The sequence below is a fragment of the Trypanosoma conorhini genome, assembly GCF_003719485.1.
Source record: "Trypanosoma conorhini strain 025E chromosome Unknown Tco_14.4_contig_00312, whole genome shotgun sequence".
NCBI classification, from domain to species: Eukaryota; Euglenozoa; class Kinetoplastea; order Trypanosomatida; family Trypanosomatidae; genus Trypanosoma; species Trypanosoma conorhini.
In genome coordinates this window covers 1-21,712 of record NW_021704401.1, presented here as the reverse complement: position 1 = coordinate 21,712, position 21,712 = coordinate 1, and the positions used below count along the sequence as shown (strand labels likewise).

Genomic DNA, 21,712 nt, shown 5'->3' with positions numbered 1-21,712 from the left:
TGTTCTTGTTCGTTGTACTACTTGAACTTGACTTCTTGGCTTTTCTTGATCGGCTTTTCCTCAACACCGCCTTACCTTCGGTGAAAGGCTGCCTGCGTCCACACCTCGACTGGTTCCCTCTGATTCTGCATTTGCCGGCAGCACTGCAGGCGTCTGCTCATCGTTCCCTCTGCGGGCTGAGCTTTGCGGTGTCGTAACAATGCCTGCCTTCGCCGGCCCCACGCCACTGCCCGGCAGTGCGCTGCCAGCACTTAGCTGATGATCATCACCGTTTGGGTCTTTTGGTGTGTTACTTGTGCCCTCCTCCCGCCGTGGCTCCTGCGATGCCTCTTCCCCCCGCGCAACTCCGGCGGGAGCGTCTCCGAGGCACCCGGCGGCTGCGCACAGCAGCGGCAGCAGCAGCAGCATCAGTGTGAGGAGCGGCGCGGTGCGGCGTGGCCGGCGCATCGTTCGAGAAAAGTGCACGTGGGGTCTCCCTTCGAGCGGCAGTCGCGGTGGTGGCGGCGGCAGCACAGGCCCTCTCCGCGGGAGGAGAAAAAAGAGAGAGAAGCGACAAAAAAGGAGCAAACTACTGAGAACAAACAGCAAAACAAAACAAAAGCAGTCAAACGCGGTGCCAGCGGCGTGAGGCACCCAACACCTCGCGGGGAGAGAAAAGCAAATCAGGCACACCGCCGCGGTGCTCGAAAGTTCGACCCAGTGGGACCTTCCCGCCCCGCAGGTCGCCTGAACTTTCTTGGCTTTCGCCCATGCAATGCACCGCCACCTCTGCCCGTACGGTTCATCGCACTCCGGAACAGGGAGAAAAACAAAACAAAACAAAAAAAAAACGGTGGAAAATATGTATCACTTCCCGCTGACGAAGTGAGGACAAACAACCTCCAACACAGTGGGCGGAATTTTTCCCATATGCTGTTACGCACGCCTTTGTATTTACTCGTGCGCCGCTTGCAGTAGACATCTTTAAAGAGACAAAAATTTAAAACATATAATAGAGAGGAAAACTTAGTTTTTTTGTCACATTTTTTTCAGCATCAATAAAAACAAAAAAGAAAAGAAAAGAAAAGAAAGGTAGTTGTCAGTTGGAGAAATCTGTCTCCAAGGCGAACTCAAACCAATATATAACTGGCAGGCACATTGTACGTGCAACTTTTGCAAGGCGTGTTATCTGCCATTACCAATACATTAATATTAAAAGCGTGAACAGTACGAACACTGCAATTGATGAGTAAATTGAAAACAAGTTACTCATATCTTCAGCGGCACTGCGTGCCTCGGAGGCAAAGCAAACTTCAATGTAACTTGGGCACAGAATTATTCCCCCCGTGAAGAAGCCTCTTGGTGTAATATTGCCGCCTTCTGGGCATGCATGCCAGGTGCTATCACCATAGTATCGCACCTTCAACGTTTCATTCTCGCACAACACATCAGCACACACGTCGCCAATTGCACCAACAAAATCATGAAGCCCATCCGTTTTGAAACACCTTGCCAATGGGCCAACTCGGCTACCAGGCATAATCCTTGCTGAACCATCGAGGCACCGAGTGTTGAAATAATCTTCAATGTAAGGGCAGTAGTCCATCAAGTTGGAATAAGTACCGCCAATTTTGGGATTCGTAAAGTACCGAAACTGTGCAGGAAGAGCGTTTTGGTGGGTGTAAATAGCACAGTACCCCAGGGCCAGGCGATCCGAAGTGCACAACAAAGGATTGTCAGGCGAGGTACAAAACATTTCCGGATACTCGGTGACGCCGTTGGTCAGGCACTTCTGCGTCAGAAGATCACATCCAGAGTTTTTGCCCCATGCCATCGGCTCCGCCATCTCCCACTGCGCCCGGTAAAAGCCCATGTCCACAAAAGCAGCCATCGTCAGCGCCGTGTAGTAGCCGACTCCGGCGATGCCTGCCATCAGCTCGTCCTTTGCATTGCGTCTTTTCCAGTGCGACAATGCCGTTCCACCCCCACCCTCGTCCTCCAGCTCCATTCCAGGGGCAGTCGTGCAGTTGTATTGCTTACGAGTCACTTCCAGTACATTCGGTGAGGACACAAATAACACAGCGTTTGGTTTTCCACGTACCCCAGATGCCGTATGTACCATACTGTGGCGTCGCATCATGCCAGCAAAAAATCCAAGCGTATGTGCGACCTCATGCGTGAAAACACGAATACTATACTCTGTGTCACTTATAGACTTGGTAGGAAAGTTTATCACACCAACAACCGGACGTCCATTCATGAGCAAAGAGCATGTAAGAGCCCACGCAAGAACCGAACCTCCTGATGGACCAGTGGCGGCGTACAAATACATATCCGCGCCAAACACACCCGTTGTGTGGTGGGAGCTGGGCACTGTAAACTCACTGCATATACCAAATGTGTAGATTGGAATAACTATTCCGTTTTCCAGTGGTTCAACGAGGAGTCGATCCATGTGCATCTTGATCGCTTGGGGGATAACCTTATTCACCAAGATGGACCTTTTTTCCGGTGTAAAAATATCATAATTCTCACACACAAGGGTGCCTCCAGTGAAGTCCGGACGCGACTCTCCCGCGGCGATGCAGTACTTCGAAGGATTGCTTAGGTCCTCCGTGAACACCATTATACGGATAGGTGCCCATCCTTTTACAGAGGCAGTAAAGAACTGCGCCATACCGCGGTCCCGATTTGGCAGCTCCAGCTCGACCACTGTCGTCAGGGGCCCAGACTTATTCGCGAGTTCATCGACGATGCAGCGCCGCTCAGCATGGACGAGACCCACATTGGCACAGCAGAGGAGCAGCAGAATGGCTTGAAAAGCGTGTCCCATCCTTGAGTAGTCTTTTGGTCCCTGGGCTTGCAACATCACAAGTTCACTGCCTGTATGTTGGGAGAATATATTATCTAGCTATACAAAAAAAAATGTACAGGTGGGATAATTGCGCTAGACTCGATAATATACGGCAACAGTAAGTTATGACATCTGTTAAAAAAAATAGACGGAGCACAATGGTAAAGGGCCAGCTTGGCGTCCTTTTCATGCTAAAGCGTTTGGACTTCATGAACGCAACGTTCATTCATTTTAGGGCGATTGACGAAATAATCCACGCGGATGCAGTGATGGGGCTCAAACTCTTTAGTTATTTCCCCTTTCTGCCGTGCTTGACATCCGTACGAAGAGGTCACCTCGGTCGCCAGTAGCTCCCTCCTTACTGCAAAACTTTTCCCCACGGTCACTTTCTTTTGCCGATGGCATCGCACCTCATTTTTTCCCCCCTTTTGCTTGCTGATCCAATTTTTGTGAAGACAACTATTGAAGTTTCTCACGTCTTTGCCTTGATCGAGTATACCAAATTTATATGTAGATAGACCGCACCTTCGTCGGTGTGTGTGCGTGTGTGAATCACCTTGTTTTCCTCCGGAGGAATGTTAAGGCGTTGGGGGGACAAACACCACCACCGCATTCGAAAAGCCACACTCTCTGAGGCCCACACTACCTCCATTGCTCTGAAGTTCATAGATTTCCTCTAGGCCGCAACACTGAGTATCACACATCGCGAGTGAGTGTAGGGCGCCCTTAGCAATCGCCAATCCAAACAAATAAAAACTCAACAGGCGACACACTCCCTCCTGCAACCGTCCATAATTTCTGAGAGTTTACAAAATAAAGCTGATAAAAAAAAGATCTCAGATATCCGGGTTTCTAAAACAAAAATAATAATAATAATAATAAAGCAAGAATGATGGGCGTATACATCAAAAGCAAATTGCTCAGCCACTTCGATGCCCAGCTTCTTCTCCTACGGCCTTAAGACCCCCTAACAAGCCATTACCTTTCCAAGCACTGGATAAGGCAATTCCAGGAAATGTTTCTTGATTCGCTATTTCTTCGATTGATGACGTCGGTGACAATATCACGGAGCCGTTGAAAGCGCGTAAGCTTTCGGTTCACTTCAGCCTCTTCAAGGGGTGAAATCTTTGTGGGATATAAAGTACCAGGACCATATGAATACAGGAAATCCACATAGTCGTAGTAAGTGTCATTCAATGGAAGCGAGTTTTTAAAACGGCACCAATGCAGGTGAAACGGTGAGCCCACCTCACCAAGTCCCACCATTTCAGCGTGTACAAAGGATCGAACCCCTCCACTTGGCGGCGGACCTTCTATACTTGAGTAGAGAGAATTGACAACCAATTCTTCAAACGTTTTTAACCTTTTCCAATCCCTAAAACACTCCCGGCGAAGTAAAACGGCACCGCGACTTGGCATCTGCAGACGGAGCGAAGCAAGAAGATGTGTCGACGCGGAAAATTGTTCCTTCAATAACCTCATGTAAGACTGAAGAGATTCCATCTCCTTCATCATGGATCCGGCCCGCCTCCTCAAGTTTGAACAAGCTGCGCCACTGTCAATGTTCGACTCGTCTATCTCGTTATGCACGGTTCGTACAAATGACAATCCAGAAGAAAATCCTCGCCCACTGAGCTCGTTTGTGCTCTCGCGGTGCATAAACACTCTCGATTGTGCTTCCGGTCTTTGCTCTAAACGGTGAACAAATGCAACTCTATTAGAAGTAGAGCTAACTTCTACATAGTTTGTCTCTATTACAGGCAAAGGAGTTCGCTGCAACAGGATTTTCTGAATCTCACGAAGTGGAAGGCGGCTATAAGCATACATCGCAGTGGCCGGGTTGTCAGCGAGAAGGGCTCTCCACAGTGAAAGTGAGTTTGCTTCCTCCCTCCAAATTCGGCAAACACCCGCACAAACAATTAGGTCCTTCGCGGGCAAAAAAGGAATCACATCCGCAACAAACGACGTCACAAACGGTCGGCGGTGGCGCCTCGCGGGCGGCGGCGGTGGCGCAGATGGCATCCCCCTCCCGGCACCAACGCGCGTCTTCGCGTATACGTGCAGGCGTTTTTTTTCCTTTTTATTTTCCTGCCCGCGCCTCTCCTCCCGGAAGGCGGGCTTGCTGAAAAAAAAGAAAAGAAGAAAAAAAAAGTGGAAGTAAAGGAAATGCGACGGGGGTGGCCGCGGCAAGTACGCAAAGGAACAAGCAACAGCAACAACAAACGAAAAAGAGAAGACGGGCGATAGCAGGCGGCGGCAGAAAAGGGCGGGGTCGCCTATGCGTCTTGCGCATGGCTGGAGCCGAACGGCTTTTCTTTTCTTTGGCTTCGCTCTCCTTGTTTGGTGGAGCTGCTGCTTCTCTTGGGGCGGGAGGCGGCGGCCGCGGCCCGCCCGCCGGCGCTTCCTTTCGTTCGTTCTTTCGTTCTTCCTTTTTTTTCTTGCTGTACCGCGTGCGTTTCGGTGTTTCTTTTAGTATTATTATTATTGATTTTTGTTTTTGCCCTTTTCTTGTTCTGCTTGTTGCTTTTTTTCTTTGGTGGTGCTTTATTCGAAGTTCCCCGTGGGAATGCCGTCGGATCAAAGGGAAGAGTTCTCCCGGTACATTTCCGAGATTGGCCGCGTGCAACGTCAGCAGGTTGCCGATCGGATAGAGGTATTAGCTCGACACCAAAGCCGTGCCTGGCATTATTTTATCGGATGTGTGACCTTTTCCACAGCAAGTGTGATGCTTGTATTTAAATTATGGGGCCCCCGTCACATCTTCAAAAACAGTATATACTACGCCAGGCCATTGCCGCCGGCCATAAGCATGGGTGTCGTACTTTACGGTGTGGTATATACCTGTCGCGGTATGCTTATGAGAAATCGCATTTGTATTATGATGGAGGATTACGAGTATGAACTGAAGCGCATCAACGCACATCACTGTGAAGAAGGTGTTACACAGCTTGCATGGTTGCAATTTGTAACGGACCAATTGAAACAAGGTGCGGAATATCGCTTTGATTTCAAGAAACTTAGGCAAATGTAACTTGTGTTTTTTTCTTTTGCAACTCTTTGGGGACAGTTCATGAAGCTTCTGGAGGAAGACAGGATTACTTTGATTTAAAAAAAATACCAGTTACACAATTTCTGTGCTTTATTTCAGTATCTATGTGTGTGTGTTTTGGCCTTTTTTTCAAAAAATTTTTTTAAAATAAAAAATACCTTAATTAATAATCACAAGAATGATAGTAGAGGACAATGGACCTACAGCACGAAAGTAGTGTTACGCTTCGATTTGAGAGGGTCATCGCATATTTTTTGGATGGAATTCCCAGGCCCTTTCTCCAAATTGTTTCAGGTTTGGGCTATGGTGTGACGTTTGACTTTTGTTCAGTGGGGGTTACACCAGACTACACTGGCCTAACCGAATCAGCCTACTTTCCCGAGCTTCGAGAAAGTCAGTTGTTTGATCCCCTGTGCTCACGGTATTGTAATTCCTCAACACCTAGTTCGAGGATTGGATGCCATTATTCGCCATATATTGGGACATTTCGTTTCAATGGAAAAGGGGTGTATTTCAAAAAAGAAGAATCTGGTTTTAAGCAACGCATTGTGAGGTTTCCCACTGAAACTTGCGAAGAAAGGGGTACGATGTCATCAAAATCGGATCGGGATTTGCGCGCCTCGTTATTTATTGATTTTTATGAGAAAATTGCGGAAAAGCATTTAGTTCATGACAGAGGAAGTCTAAGACGTATTGTTATTTTGGCAACGCAAGGTATGACTGCAGAATACAAGAGTGCTGTTGAACAAGTGGTGGCTGAGATCAAGCGACTTTACATTAGGGCCTGCGGTCAATCCATGTATCAATACATGAATGAAAATATACAATTTCGTCGAATTATATCATCATTATGCTTAGGTGAGACCGAAAATTTATCTGTGACTTCCAAAAAAGTGGTGACATCTGAGGATGCTCGTTTTGAACTAGCTTTGCAGTTTAAGTTATCTGTTACCCTTTTAAAAGAGTCATTACCATGGGGCAAGCGAACGCACCAGTTTTTCACACGTCTTCAAGATTTATGGGTAAATAGATTTGATAAACTGGCTATCTTTAATATTTCTACGAATCAATGGACAACAAGTGCTGATTCATTTCTAGCTCAACTTGGAAGCTCAATGCGGGCGGCGTTTACTCGGATAAGAGTTGAGTTTTATACACAGTTAGAAATGCTTTTGTTTAGCGGAATTCGGGGATCAAGACAGTTTATTTTCCTGGATTCCCAAATGCTAAATGGGAGCGATCTAAAACGCATATTTTTGGCTGTGCGTGTATTTCTTGTTAATGGAGTTAGAACTCTTGTTGTTGAAGCATTGCAGGATTTGGTACATTTTTTTACGGGCCTTGGAGATGATGTTATACCAATTTCAAGGGCACGTAAAACACCGCTGATCGAGGTTCAGCTTACGGTTAGTGACTCGGGTTTGCCGTGTTCACCTTCTTTTGCCTCGTTGCGTTTTGGTCTTGCTGATTTGTTGGATGAGTTGCTTGATAGTTTTAACAATCTTCCCACTCCAGAGGCTGTCATTATGCGAACTCTTGATTTTGAGAGGTGTACATTAAACTCGTTTGATGCCGATGAGTTGTCTTTAAAAGGCGTATTAATGAATTCTCTGGATGCCGCAGGGTCTAGGATTGAGGAGTTGACAAGAGAATATGCCCGTTTTGCAACTTTGCCACCAATAAATGGGGCGTACTTTAGTCGTGCCAACGAGACAAGTATTCAAAATCAGGTTCATTTACTTCGTGAAACTATTGGAAAGATTGCAAAAACTTCCCCAGATGTTGTGGTTTCTGGTTGTATTGCCATAAATTGTACAGAGGTGAAAAAATGGTATGTGGAACACTGGACAACATATTTGGAAAAATATTTGGCGGCACTAAAAAGTGATCTTCTTTCCTACATTACAACTGCTGTGGAGAACTACCGTTGCCAAAACGCATGTTTAAATAAGGAGCCCAAGACCGTTGAAGAGTTAGAAGAATTTTGCCGGGTTGTTGCTGAGACTGAAATTCTGTCAAATAAGGTTAAACAGAAGGATTGCAATCAGGTGATAGGATGGTTTAATTGCTTAGAAATTCTTCAAATACCGGTGGAAAACCAACTTTATGCTATTGCATTGGAGTTGATGCGGTGCCCAAATGAGTTGATGCAGCTAGCTTCAGAATCGCTTGAAATATGTACAAAAAGCAAGCCATTTATCATAGAAAAATTAGGCGAATTTAGAAACAGTATACGAAGATACGTGCAAATGATAAGCGATGGAGTAGATGAGCTCCTGAGTTTATTTAACCTTGACGTATGCGATATCGCCGCTCAAACATGCGAAGAACTTCGGGTTATTGTTGATAAAGTTCTAAAGGGAATTGAACACATAAAATATTGTGAGAAAGCACTGGAAATTGAAAGCGTGGATTCTTTTGAAGATTTTTTCCCTATATTACGCATTTTTGACGTATTAGAACAATTTTGGGATGCCGTTTTTGAATCAACTGCAGTTCGAGAATATTACAACCAACCCATCAATATGTTGAATGCCACAAAAATGATTGACTATGTCCAGCGTTGTCGACGTCTTCTTCACAGTTCTACGCGTGGTCTTCGGGCCTATCCAGGATTGGTGCGGCTTGGTCGTCAACAAGAGCACGTATTAGCTGAGTTTGAATCTCTGGAAGGGATTCTCATATGTATTACAGCACCAGGACTTCGCAAAAATCACTGGAAAGAAATCTCACGTATTATTGGAAAGGATGTAAATACTAAAATACAAATAGACTCTAGTTCTCCGTTGCAGTTAATACTAGAATCTAGGATTCAATCCCACTTTGATGAATTGAAGCAAATAGTGGATCCAGCTACCGTTGATTTTGAAACCGAAGCCTCTTTGGAGCGAATGAAAAGTGAAGCAAAAAGGACCCGCTTTGTCTTTAATGTGATTGAAGGAACAGAGGGTGTTTTTGCTTTATCTCCTTTATGCAGAGATTCTATATCTTCTCAATTAGAAACCTTTCTACTTGATTTAAGAATGCTACGTCAGCAGGTTTCTGTAAGCCAATATGTGGTTAATTCTATCAATGAATGGGAGTTAGCCGTTGAAAGAATGCGAACCACGTTATCTAATTGGACTGAAATTGAATATGAATGGCTGGAAGCAATGTATTTTGGCATGACGCTGGATGCGATAGCAGAAGGTGAGACCCCTGCCCTTGGAGGACGCGAATGGAAATTTTTGCATGAGAAGATAGGCTCAGTAAATGGTATTTTCAGTGTTTTGTCGACGGCTTTGCAGAAAACTCAATATACCCTTTTTACCGCCATGATACAAGAGAATATCCAGGAACAACTTACTTTGGCGTCTACTATTTTGAGTGATATTCGAAAAGTAGTTATGGGTTTATTAGATGCAAAGCGAGAGTCTTTTCCTAGGTTCTATTTTCTCAGTGACGGAGAGCTGAGTTCTTTTGTTTCCGTGCTTGATAACACACGACTGACGCAATTACTTTCAAAAATGTACAGTCGTGTTTGTGATGTTGGAGTTGAGAGAAATGCAGTGACTACATTCATCACAGCAGATGGTGCCATACTTAAGGCGGAAGAGCCAATTAAGTTATCTGCCATTCCTATTGATCGATGGATGAAGACATTTGAAGCGACCCTGCGTTCCTCCTTACTCCACGAATTACAGGCGTGTGTCGAAAGCCACTATCATGTCGACGCCATGAATTGGTTGCGTGGTTCTTGTGTACAAATAGCCCATCTGGCTCTTCGCATTATTCATAACCGAGATTTACTTGAGGCTTTATCGCTTGCAGGTGGTATGGGTGTTAGTTCGTATGCGACACGCTTAAAGGATCTTATGGAAGAGTATTTACGACTCGCAGCCGCACCCATGGAAAGTGGTGAACGGAAGCTTGTTTCTAGTGTCATTACCTTCTTTTTATGTTCCAGACGAGAAGTTCAATTGGCCATAAAAGCAGGTATTCAGACAAAGGAGGATCTTAACAAAACTGCCATGATACACACCTTCATGGAAAATGATAAAATTTATGTTGAAACTTTAGGTTTTCGACTCCCGTATGGCATGGAGTTTTTGGGGAACTACACGATCCCTGTGTTAGCCCCAGAATACATTGAACGCGGACTGTACTCTGTTTTCGTGTCGTTTGCAGCTTCATCTGTGCCGATTATCATTGGGGCACCGGCACGGGCCCCGTCGTCTCAATATTGTGCCGAATTCTTGGGTCGTTTTTGGTGGTGTCTTCAGTGCCATCCGACGCTTACGTTGGAAGGGATCCTGCAGGGTTTACGTGGGGCCTTGGGTGTGGGTGCCATATTTTGTCTAAAAGACATTGACCTTCTTGCGAGACACCTTGTTTTTCCCATTACTAATCTACTTCGGAGCATTGAGGCTGCATCTCAGTTGGAAAAGCGGCCGAGCGATGGAGGCTTTGACAAAATTGCACTTGAAGCGGATGGCACAACGAAGTACGTCCAAAAAGACCCCTGCTTTCAGATGGTTCTTACAACGACGACCATAGATAAAATCCCGACGAGTCTTTCCCTCACATTTCGCCCTATCCACGTGATACCCGTAGACCTCACTGTGGTTACCCAACTTTCACTTTATGTGCTTGGAGTTTCAAAGTGGATGACGCTAGGTCAAGGACTGGCCTTGATGTACGCGCAACTTATTGAGTTTTCTCCTACAATCTTTACCACCAGCAATTTACTTGCCGTAACACGTGCTGCCATGGAGCTTAGCAAAGGAGCAGTTATTGTACGATTTTGTATATCATTTTTACACCAATTTTGGCAGGCAATTGAGTCCAATGAACCTTTACAAAAGCTGGTGGAGTGGAACATGCTGCATACGCTTGGTGTTTCACAGGATTCATGGGTCGATGCATTGGTTCAAGTGGAAGCAGCCTCAGGATTTGAGGCTCTACTGGATCGCTTTACCCGCTTCATGACAGTGAATCCTAACGTCGTGCTAGTAGGACCAGACTACTCTGGTAAGACACGACTTTGGAGGCGTTGGGTCGGTGATTTACACCACGCTGTCATTTCCTTTCGCTTGGTGAATTGCACGGAAATTTACGGTGATGCGTGTCGGCCCGGGTTGCTTAGCGCCATAGCCAAACATTGGGACCCGTTGGTAACGCATGCTGTCGTTATCGAGGATGCAGATTTTTCACAGGTGTCTATTGTCTTTGATGCTCCGGCTTTTGCGCGAGTGCGGCCGTATTCGGGGCCAGATTTTATAAAAGGCCCCGCGGCGCGCCTCATTGCGGTGACGCCAGAACTTAACACAGCCAACCCTCGTGTGATCGCCGATTTCTCCCTTTTTGCTGTGCCAGCGCCAACGCGTTGGAAGACGTTCTTTAGGGAGCTTCTTGCCACCCCGCCAAGCTATCATGCGGGTGTGGCATATGCTGTTATGATAACTCTGATTGACTACATCCTTGATACGCGTCACACGGTTAAGCGGGCGCCGGTGTCGTATGAAAATCTCTTTGCTGTGGCTTCCAGGTGCTCCCAGCTGTATAAAAAGTGGTACTCGTATGCCAAGTCACGTTGCGTGAGCCGCGAGGAATGGATTACGGATCGGGCTTTCGCACTGCAGTGTGCTGTTTTTGCGGTCTGCTGGTCCCTCGGGTGGCGCCTACCTGCGGAGGAGCGTCAGGTGCTACAAACCGTCCTTGAAAAGTCCCAGTTGAAGCTAAGCAGAGTAGCCAAGGAGATTGGTTTCACGGAAGATGTGTTGCCACCACTGGAGGATGATGTTTTGCTTTACATTGCGACGCCCGTTGGCTGGCGAAAGATAGATAACGCGGCAACAACCACGGCCGAGGCTGGATTTGCGCCCATGTGGACGCGGAAATGGGATGGCGTGGGTACTTACCAGCGTACATGGTCGCAGTTTTTTCCATTTCCCTCGCGCGAGACAACCCTGACCGCGTTGGAGTATTTGATTGACGCCGGCCAGTCGGTGTTAATTGTCGGAGGCCAGGGGCAGGGTAAGTCGGCTATACTGCGTCAAATGGGAAGTAACCGGTGGTGGGTGCATCAGCTTGTCTGTAACAGCACCGCATGCAGGCCGCTTGAGATTACGGAGGCTTTGCAATGCAGGATGACTTTGCGTCAGTCCAAGAGTTATGGACCCTCCATTGGACGAAAGCTGGTTCTCTGTGTCGACGATGTAAGTCTAGCTGGGAAAAATAGCTCCTCACCGGTGATGCATCTCTTTTCCTTCATTAATCGCTTTTCTGCGATTTGCACACTTTCGCGTGGGTATATTCCCATCGACGATCTTGTCTGTGTAGGGACGGCGGCGCCAGACGCCTCCTTCGACGTGGCGGTGGAGAACGCCGTGGTGCAACTGCGACTACCGGAGCTCGAGGATGCCGAGGTTGTGGGGGCGGTGGAAAAGCTTTTTGAGGCCGTCTGCGCGGAGAGGCGCGGGGTGACTGTTTCCACCGACATCAGTGCATTTCTTGCCGCCGCCCAGTTGACTGCCATACGGCTGATGCCCACGGAGCTGGGGGGTGCGCAGGCAAGCGAGGGCGGCGTTGTCGCCTTGCCGATGCACCAAGGCGAGGAGGGCGTGCCTCAGCAGCAGGCGTGCGACAGCAGTTTTGCGTTTAATTTGACCAACAAGGCCCGCACCTCGTACTTGCACCTATTCCTCAAAATATCTGACCGAGCCCTGCGCTTTCTTGCCAACTCCTGGGATGACCCCGGGACGGCAAAGATCATCCTTAACGCCGTGTATGCCTTTTACGCAAACATGATTGACGACAACGAGCGACAGCGGGGGTTTGAGTCGGAGCTAACGGAACTGGCTAGCACCCGCTTGAAAAATTGCTTTGGGAACGAACGAGTCTCCCTCGGTGTCTTGCAGGAGGAGACTGCGGTGGAGGAGAAGGAGGGGGGGACGGATCTGCCGCCCTGCACCAGCGGGGTGGTGCAAGAGTGGCTGCGGGCGTACGAAGAGGCCCTGCAGTCCAACGCCATTGAGGAGCCGCCTAACGTCGACACGGGCGGAATTATTCTCTTTTCTCCACCTTCCTTGCTCCAGCGGAGGATGCCCGCAAATCTTCCGGGCATACTGGTGGCTCCACGTCTCTCGCACGCCAATTACACCTCACAGTGGACCTCAAGGTTAATATCGGCCCTGCATCAGTACCTGCGACAGCAGCAGACGCACGTGGCGCTTGTTGGAAGGTACGATAATGGCATCCGCCGCGCCCTGCGTGTGTGGGGTTCGTCGGTGCGCACCCACGTCGCATTTCTTCGTGATAACTACGCCAACGATGACGCGGATGGGCGGTTCAAGAAGGATCTCATGGAAATCATCCAACACATCTGCAGAAATGAGGGCAGGTTGGTTGTGTTTGTGCCGAACTGCGTCTTGGGGCTCGCGTGGCCGATGGGTTCGCTGGACGCCATCGTGCGGAGCGGTGACGTCACGCAGCTCTTTACGTTGGAGGGTCTATTGTTCCTCCTGCACGGCAGGCGGGGTGTGCGGCGGGGCTCCGGTGGACTAACACCGGCCGAGTATTCTGAGCTCACGCAGCGCATCTGCAAACGGCTGTGTATTGTGACGCACATACTGAGTTACGGAGAGCTGAAGCGCCTCGGCGACACGATTCCCCTAATTTCCTCTATGATTCCCGTCTCCTTGCGGGCGCCGGAAATGCTGTGGGGGCTCGTGCACGCCCTCTTGCAAACGGAGGAGGCGAATCGTCAGGTGATGTACGAGGCTGTGGTGCAGGGCGGCAATCTTGGTCGCACCGTCCAGCCGCTGCCGCTGGGCCCGCTGGAGTTGGCCGGGCGGCCGCTGACGCAGCTGCTCTGCGACGTCTTTGATGTCATGAAGACGGAGCTCAGCCTGGGCGTGGAGCAGCTGCTGGAGTTTGGGTTCCAGACGCAGCGGCTGCGCTACTTCCTCGAGCGCCTCCGACGCGAGTCTGCCCAGTCGCGGCACATCACCGAACTGCCCACCGCCATCCGTGCCAAGATGCGGGAGTACAAGGAAAACATTGAGCAGAAGTCGGAGTCGGTGAAGGCGGCGATTCAGCGGCAGATCAAGAAGCTTCGCGCCCGCGCCAAGAGCGAGGAGGAGCGCATGCTGCGTCATCAAAACGCGGCCGCCCATTTTCGCCACGAGGCCGAGCAGATCGGGGCGCTTATCATGCGGGAGGAGGGAGGCATTCAAACCCAAACAGGGAACATGACCTCGACGCTCACCACAATGGGGTCTCGCCTAGCCGCCGTGAAGGTTTCCCAGATTAAGCAGTTTGCCAAGCTGCCACACCCGCCAAAAGGCCTGCTGCTGATGCGGGCGGTTTGCAAGGTTATTGGTGAGGAACTGCGTGCGACGAGTGGAAAGGGAATGTGGGAGCTCGGCAAGGCCATCGTCACCTCCCCAAAGTTCATTCCGAGGTTGCTGGCGGTGGCGCCTGGCACGATGAAGTATGAGACCTTCGCACAGCTGCATACATCCCTGCGGGAGGTGCGTTATGCTGAAATTTCTCCGTTTGCCGGCGCGATTGCGGATTACCTTCTGGCTCTCATGGAGTCGACGCGCCTTGGCGAGATGGTGAAGGAGACAAATAGGAGGCTGGGGGAGATGCGTCTGGACTACTCCGACTCCCTCAGCAAAGCAGACGCGGCGGAGCGGCGGGCGCAGCGGACCTCGGCAAGGCTAGAGGACGACCGTGCGGAGGTGACTCGTCTGCTGAGGCGCTCGGAGGACATGGATGCGATGAAGAACGATGGCATTCGGCGTCAACACGCCCTCGGACAGCTCTACGACATCGTGGATGGGTTCAGTGCCTTCCACTCCCCGGAGGAAACAGCCGCGCGAGAGACATTTGCCGAAAAGGGAGAGGGCTCTGTCATCATGGTTGCCGCCCATCGTGCCTTTTTCGCCATGCTCCCAATGGAGCAGCAGACACGACGATTTCGTCAGCTGCAGTCCCTCCTGAGTGCCTGGGGCATCGCGGCCCCCACCGACCTTGAGGATCCTATGGTAGCCTTGCTGTTCCGCAGCATAAACGACATCACCGATGACGCGCTAGTGTCGACGTGTTCTACCAGTGAACGGCTCTGCGTGGGCACGCTACTGCAAAGGGTGTATTTTCGCTGGCCCTTCTTTGCCGGGGTGAGTCCGACGTTTGAGAGTGTGTTGCAGCACTACCTTAAAATTATGTGCGGTGGATGCGTCGTGACGTCGGCGCTAAGCAAGGACTTTACGAAACAGTTGCTGGAGGCGGCAACGCAGGGCGATGGATTGTTGATCTGTGACGCCTCTGCGTCCTTTGTGCTGCATGAGCTGCGCCCCCTGCTGGCGCTTCAGCCAACCCTGCGGGAGGCGATGGTACACAAGCAGCTGGCAAGGGTCTCTCTCTACGGCGAAAACGTGGAGGTGAAGTCGTCCTTTTACGTAGTGTGCGTCTCCCCGGCCACGGTGGCGTGTGACAGGCAGGGCAATCTGGTGGCGCGCTTCATGAGCATCACGAACTTCTTCCTCACCCCCGACGTGGGCAACCTGGTGCAGACGACGCTGCTGCAGAGTCCGCTCACCCGAAACGCGGTGGAGGAGAAATACTTTGGGAGCACGCCCGGCGATGACGAACACCCCATCGAGGCCTTCAGTGAAGCCTTGCACGAGGCGAGTGCGCTGCTCTGCGAGGACCTTGACTTTCTAACAGGCGACGGCAGAAGTAAGATTGAACGCCTTGGTGTGCTTGTCAAGGACCTAAACGGCTACCACGTGCGGGTGCTGCGTGCAGAATCACACCACCAAACGAGGAAGAAGCGACTGCAGGAGTCATGGAGGAGTATTAGGCAAGCCATCTGCTCCGTCGAGCGCTCGCTGAGCGTGATTGAGGCGGGAATTCTCGGCAGGCGCTGGGAAGCGCGTAAACTGGAGCCCTTTATTCTAAGCGCATCGGAGCTAATGCGACCCTATCAGTCACGCATCGCACCCAACTCCTTTGAGATGCTTGCCGAGTCGCACAAGGAGTTCTACGCTACGGTCAATTTTCTGGATAGGGTGGTGCAGGTGCTGGGAGGCGGCTGGCCGTGCGAGTTTCGTGGAATTTTCGCTTGGTATGTCCTCTCAGGTGTGATCGTTCACTGCGATTTTCTTCTGCGGCTGCGTGGGCAGTTATACTCCCCGCTGACCACTCTGCTCAACGCGGAGCAGTACAAGGTTCTGCATTGCCTGTTGGACCGCGGCAACAGGGTCGTGGATGAAGCGTACGTGCGTGACGCGTACGCGGCGTCCTCTGACGCCCTGCTCAAAGGCGTCGTCAGCGATCTTGCGTCCTTCACCGGCGACCTTGCGGATTTTCGTTTGTGGGCCGGGGGCGACGGGACGCGCGGGGGGGAGGAGATGGTTCGCCATTTCTTCTACTGCTGGGCGAAGTTAAACTACACGTCATGCGACTTGGTCGCCTCGCGCCTTTACAACGCCTTTCTCTTCGCCGTCAAGGAGCAGAGTAGTGAGGGGGAGAGTGAGGTGAGTACGTTGTACGACTACGTGGGGAACGTGCCCGCGGCGGTGCACTCCCCCGGGGAGTGGCTGCGGTTCAGCCTCGGCGCCTGCCTGCCACTCTGCCTGGTCTCGACGAGTGTGCAGCACATCACCGGGCACTACGAGCGCTACTTCAAGGCGGCGAAGTTGTCCTGCCACCACTGCCGTGTTTCGACGCCGGAGGACGTGGATCAGCTGATGGAGACGGTCTCCGTCTGCTTCCGCACCCGTCCAGCGGATCAGGGGCACTGCGTCATGGCCGTCTTGGCAGTCCCTGAGGCCGCCTCCGAGCAGGCGGCGTTCATCCAGGCCCTCTCCACATATCTCTCACGCTACTGCCGCTACGGCGTTTGGGACGCGGTACGGAGCGGAACTGCGGAGCGTTTCCCAGTGCTTCTTTCTCTTGTCTTGTGGGGCTCTCCAAGCTGTGAAAAGGACCTGTACGGCGCAATGAGGCACAATAATGCGTGTGCGCAGATGCTGGAGGAGTGGTGTCTCACGCTGATGCACGAAGCATCCTTTGTTCGCTTCTATCTACTTTCCCTGCTGCAGGACGAAGGGGTTTTCCCGCCGTGGCATCGGGAGGGCACGACATTGATGCTTGAACGACCTGCTTCTTCCTCTGCCAGCGAAAAAAAGAGGAACTCCTCTGGGCGGGGCGGTAGTCGCGCGCCAGCGTGCGCTAAAATGTCAAACGTCATTGAACTGCATACGGGCCTTGTTAGTGGACAGATTGTGCTGCGCAGTTTGTGGCAGAAGAGCGCCTGTGGTGCTACCCTCCCCCCACTGTGGCACGCAACCGTTGACCGTGACGACCTCACGCTGCTCCTCCGCGTTATGGCGAAGTGGGTGAGAAACGAAAGAGCCATGGGGGTTGACATACGAAGGCGACGGTCGCTTCGATTGCTAGGTCGGCGGGATTCCAAACCCTCTACCGCGGACACTGTTTACTCCGGCTTGTCGCGATCGCCACAGGCCCTGCTAGAGAACGCGTTTAACAAGTTGGCGTTTGCGATCTATGCGGCTCGTATGACCACCTCCAGGTTTCGCACATGTGTGGTTGAGCTGCTGCGTCAGCGAGCATCCTTGATCGCGACTGAGGGAGGCTCTGGCAGGGAGGGAAGAAGCCTAAGCCTCAGTGTTGCCATTGAAGAGGCCTCCAAGGCCGGAACCTCAGAGACGGGCTTCCTTGCCGAACTTCGACATTCAGACGATGACTTCCATGTGCTCTGCGGGGACGAGCCGGCTTCATTGGCGTACCGCGACCTGATGGATGCCGCGCTGCAGAGACTCCTTTACGGCACCAGTGGCCCACCTGCGTTGGTCAAGGCGGAGAGCAGCGAGGAGTTGGCCCCGGCCACGGCGGAGCCAACGACGTCGGCCGAAGACTCTGAGCAGGCCCCGCGGGGGGAGATCATGCAGCTGCTCTTTCTCTGGGAAAAGGGTCACATGCAGGAGCTTCTCTCGGGGCTTAAGAAGAGGCAGGGTCAGAGTGCCGCGGTGTCTCGTGTGCAGGCGGCGATGCGGCAGCTAAGCAGTTGGGTGCCGGGAGAGACACTCACCGTGTGGTTACCCGCTCTGCAACATCCACGGCTGCTCCTTCACGCCTTTGCGTCGCGGGCACTGAGTAGAAGGGCAGATGATATCAGCAGCGTTGAAATGGTGTTGGTGTTGGCAAGGCGGTTTAGTCTCTTACACGACGACATTATTCTCGCCGGTGCGGCACCTTCGGAGCAGCTGGAGGAGGAGGTGCTCTTTCGCACAGACTGGGACGCAGCCCAGATGGCATGGAGAAAAGGCGCCGACGCAGCGGAGCAGGAGGAGGACATCGTCTTGGCTGTGAGGTTTCAAAAGAGTTTAAGTGGCGGCGCAGCGGAGGCGCCCCTTGACGTGCTGTGGGAGGTGCTGCCAGGCGAGAAGAAAATATATGGGCTTTCGCCGGTGGTCAGTCGCGGCAGCGGCGCCTTTCTGACGGAGACGTCGATGGGGAGCCCCTACAAGTTGCTGGAGGTGCGGTCCACCTGCCCCATGCCTGTGGTCTGCGCGTCTGCTGCCCCAACGGCGGCAACGGCGGGTGCGGGTGAGGTGGAGTGGGCTCTCCTCTTTGACATGCCGCTGCACGTCATCTGGCTGGGGAGCGACAGCCCGTCGAGGCGGCAAAAGTCAGTGGTGGGGGCGGCGGGGCAATCGACGCCGGGGACGGAGTTTTCGTCGACGCGGGCCTCGAGGAGGTCCATGGGGGAAGCGCCTTCGCCGTCTACTTTCGTCAACAGTTTGAGCTTTTTTGTGACGATTTCGTAGGCGACAGCGCGACGGCGCGGGCATCGTTGACGCAGCCACACGGCGTGCATGACGGTCATTTTTATTTTTATTGTTGCTGTTGTTGTTGTTGTTGCTTGAGAATGTGACGGGTGTGAGTGTAGGAGACGGGGTCGTGGAGCCTCTTCCGCATCCCCATGCTGGATGTAGAGACGACTAAGTGCTTGTAGCGAGGCGGCAAGAGCGGAGGGCGGCGGGTTTGGGGGTTGGGGAAAAAGGAGGGAGGAACCCCTTCTTTTCCTCCTCCTCCTCCTCCTCCTCCTCCTCCGCAAGCGTGTGGGGGCCTTGTATTCCTGCCTCTCCCGCTTGAACTTATTGCCACTTCATTGCTATTTTCGGTCTCCTTCCGTTGCGCTTCTGCAAATGACTTTGCACCCTCCCCCCTTCCCTCTACCCCCCGCCAAGAAGTAGAGGCAGACAGTGATATTAGTGAAGCAAGACAAGTTTCTTGTAGTCTGTGACTTCCCCTCCTCTCCGTTTAAGTCCCCCTTTTCTTTTGCGCGTGGGAAGAAAGCCCACACTTCAACAGCCCTTCTTTCCCTTGCTGGGGGAGTTTGCGTTTTTTTTTCTTCTTTTGCGTTTGCGGCGCTTCCGCCGGTGAATTCCGCCTCCTCCCCCCGCTCAACCCCCACCGCCGCTGCCGCTGCGGCGTCTCCAGAGAAATGGTGCCGCTCAAGGCGACCCTGCAGAAAATAGGACGTGACTTGTACGAGGCGGAGACGGCGGGAGATGCTGGCCGGGCGGTGCTGCGGGCGTTGCCAGAGTGGCTGCCGTGGGTGGGCGCCGGTGCCTGCATCACGGCGTACGTAGTGACGCTTCGTGTGAGGCTGTTTATTGCCCGCTGGCGCCGTGCGGCGCGGCGGCGGGTGGAGCGGAAATTCATGGCGCTAGGCTTCCTGCACGACTACGCCCAGCCGCCGGGGGACTCCTTCACGCTGGTGGGGGACGACGACGAGGACGAGGACGACGGCGACGGCGACGACACCGCCCTCACGATGGCCGACATTGAGGAGTTTCGCTGCAGCCTTGGCATCCGCTCCCCGCGCGACGACGACCTGCTGCTGCTGGTGGAGGAGATGCTGCTCGTAGACCCCATTCCCGACGGCTGGGTGCTGTACCGCACCTCCGCCGGCCTCGTGCGCTTCATGAACGTCAACACGCAGGAGCTCTTCTTCTTCCACCCCGGCAAACGGGAGGAGGAGCGGCACATACGCGCCGAGCTGAAGCGGCGCAACAGAGTCGTCATGGAGGCGAAGTTCAACTTCCTCGGCGGCGACGAGGAGAGTAGCCGCCGCTCGGTCAGCAATTCATCCTTTGCGCTGCGGAGGCAACGCATGAAGAAAACCAGTGGCACTTGCAATGCGTGTGGCGAGAGTGCCAATGGCGGCAAGGCGACTCTGAGCTTTAGCGACGACGACGACGACGACGAGGTGGACGGCAGGGATGAACAATCAACGTTTCGGCGACTGTTTCGCTACTTTGTCGAGCGTGAGGAGCGTAGGATTGAACGGGATGTAGAAAAGCAGCTTGGGATGGCGCCCGCCACCGGCAGCGGCTCTCTGGGGGCGCCGCAGGCGGAGAGTCGCAGCCTGCGCGTGCTTCCAGCGAACGTGGTTCACAGCGGCGCACACCTGAAGCGGGTCAGCGTCAGCTGACTCCTCTCCTCCCTCTCCACCGTGCGCTTCTACCACCGCTGTGTGATGGTGCTCTGCTGGCTCTGCTGGCGCCTCTTTAAGGCCCTCTTTGCAGATGTGTACCAACCACTGCAGCACCGTTTTAAACAGTTCCACCCGGCCGCGGAGGGGCCCTAGCTTCCTGTCGTGGAAAGCAGTGGAAGCGGGAGGACGAGAGTAAACCGAAAGTGATAGTAGAAAAACGAAGGAAAAAGAAAAGAGAAAACGAACAACAACAAAAGAAGGCGGGTGAGGGGGGTGAGGAAACAGGTCCGTAAAGCCCTAAATCCCCTCAACAATTCAAAAGGATGAGGAAACATGACCAACACCAACGCGGAAGCGGGGTGGGTGAGGCGGGAGAAAAGAAGCAAACAAGCACGTAAGGAGCCATCGGTGGAATGAGGGAGGCGTGCGAGAGGAGAGAGGGCAAGGCAGGGGCAGCGGAGATGCATCAACTGCGGCGAGCGTTGAGAATGAGTTGTGTGAATGAGGCGAACTCAAGGCCCCTGCCGTTGTGGCGGAGGTGGGGCTGGTGGTGAAAGTTGTGTCGCTGTGTGTGCGTCTGTGTGCGTCTGTGTGGACGTGCGGAGGGGTGAGTTACGTTCCTATTGCTTATATATATATATATGTGTGTGTGTGTGTGTGCGTGGACGAATACGCGGTCCTTGTCTTACGTGCTGCTGGCCTACTGGCTTGGGTTTTTCCTCCCCCCAACGAAGCGCCACCTGCTAGATCTTTTTTATTTGCTAACATCTTCACTTTTTTCCTCGTTTTTGCACTCCCGCGTTCCTCCTCCCTTTTTTTTTCTTCTTTACTCAACTGCCGCTCCCCCTCAAGCGCAGACTACGATGCCCGGCAAGGAAGTGAGGAAGGGCGCCAAGCCCGCCGCCAAGCCCGCCGCCAAGCCCGCCGCGAAGGCTGCCGCGAAGCCTGCCGCCAAGGCTGCGGCGCCCTACAAGAAGGAGAAGTCGGCGGCCCCCTCGCCCTTCGTGGCGCGGCCGAAGAACTTCGGCATTGGCCACGATGTCCCGTACGCCCGCGACCTTTCCCGCTTCATGCGGTGGCCCACGTTCGTGACGATGCAGCGGAAGAAGCGTGTGCTGCAGCGCCGTCTGAAGGTGCCGCCGGCGCTCCACCAGTTCACGAAGGTGCTCGACCGCTCCAGCCGCAACGAGCTGCTGAAGCTGGTGAAGAAGTACGCCCCCGAGACCCGCAAGTCCCGCAAGGAGCGTCTGTCGAAGGTGGCCGAGGAGAAGAAGAACAACCCGAAGAAGACGGTGTCGACGAAGGCCCCGCT

The 21,712-nt window shown here is 52.5% G+C and overlaps 7 protein-coding genes across 7 annotated transcripts, besides 8 other annotated features; 4 read left to right on the top strand and 3 right to left on the bottom strand.

Annotated features, from left to right (window-relative positions):
- Nucleotides 1–60: 60 nt before the first annotated feature.
- Nucleotides 61–447, bottom strand: Tco025E_05393 (uncharacterized protein; the record flags this gene model as incomplete). Its single annotated transcript, XM_029372292.1, has 1 exon — nt 61–447. The coding sequence occupies one exon, from the start codon at nt 445–447 to the stop codon at nt 61–63; it is 387 nt and encodes a 128-aa protein (XP_029227599.1).
- Nucleotides 448–804: 357 nt separating this feature from the next.
- Nucleotides 805–830: a microsatellite.
- Nucleotides 831–1,036: 206 nt separating this feature from the next.
- Nucleotides 1,037–1,070: a microsatellite.
- A 104-nt stretch (nt 1,071–1,174) lies between these two features.
- Tco025E_05392 (GP63 group I member a protein) lies at nt 1,175–2,812 on the bottom strand (the record flags this gene model as incomplete). Its single annotated transcript, XM_029372291.1, has 1 exon — nt 1,175–2,812. One exon carries the CDS (start codon nt 2,810–2,812, stop codon nt 1,175–1,177), a length of 1,638 nt encoding a protein of 545 aa, XP_029227598.1.
- Nucleotides 2,813–3,686: 874 nt separating this feature from the next.
- Nucleotides 3,687–3,715: a microsatellite.
- A 96-nt stretch (nt 3,716–3,811) lies between these two features.
- On the bottom strand, nt 3,812–4,855 carry Tco025E_05391 (uncharacterized protein; the record flags this gene model as incomplete). Its single annotated transcript, XM_029372290.1, has 1 exon — nt 3,812–4,855. The coding sequence occupies one exon, from the start codon at nt 4,853–4,855 to the stop codon at nt 3,812–3,814; it is 1,044 nt and encodes a 347-aa protein (XP_029227597.1).
- A 103-nt stretch (nt 4,856–4,958) lies between these two features.
- Nucleotides 4,959–4,984: a microsatellite.
- Nucleotides 4,985–5,284: 300 nt separating this feature from the next.
- Nucleotides 5,285–5,369: a sequence feature (A-rich).
- A 30-nt stretch (nt 5,370–5,399) lies between these two features.
- Nucleotides 5,400–5,864, top strand: Tco025E_05390 (uncharacterized protein; the record flags this gene model as incomplete). The annotated part of the gene is made up of 1 exon (XM_029372289.1): nt 5,400–5,864. One exon carries the CDS (start codon nt 5,400–5,402, stop codon nt 5,862–5,864), a length of 465 nt encoding a protein of 154 aa, XP_029227596.1.
- A 212-nt stretch (nt 5,865–6,076) lies between these two features.
- Tco025E_05389 (uncharacterized protein) lies at nt 6,077–18,724 on the top strand (the record flags this gene model as incomplete). Its single annotated transcript, XM_029372288.1, has 1 exon — nt 6,077–18,724. One exon carries the CDS (start codon nt 6,077–6,079, stop codon nt 18,722–18,724), a length of 12,648 nt encoding a protein of 4,215 aa, XP_029227595.1.
- A 58-nt stretch (nt 18,725–18,782) lies between these two features.
- Nucleotides 18,783–18,822: a microsatellite.
- Nucleotides 18,823–18,980: 158 nt separating this feature from the next.
- Nucleotides 18,981–19,010: a microsatellite.
- Nucleotides 19,011–19,404: 394 nt separating this feature from the next.
- On the top strand, nt 19,405–20,397 carry Tco025E_05388 (uncharacterized protein; the record flags this gene model as incomplete). The annotated part of the gene is made up of 1 exon (XM_029372287.1): nt 19,405–20,397. The coding sequence occupies one exon, from the start codon at nt 19,405–19,407 to the stop codon at nt 20,395–20,397; it is 993 nt and encodes a 330-aa protein (XP_029227594.1).
- Nucleotides 20,398–20,958: 561 nt separating this feature from the next.
- Nucleotides 20,959–21,064: a microsatellite.
- Nucleotides 21,065–21,263: 199 nt separating this feature from the next.
- Tco025E_05387 (60S ribosomal protein L7a) lies at nt 21,264–21,710 on the top strand (the record flags this gene model as incomplete). Its single annotated transcript, XM_029372286.1, has 1 exon — nt 21,264–21,710. A coding segment is annotated over one exon (447 nt), but the record flags the coding sequence as incomplete, so codon positions are not given.
- Between the last annotated feature and the right edge of the window lie 2 nt (nt 21,711–21,712).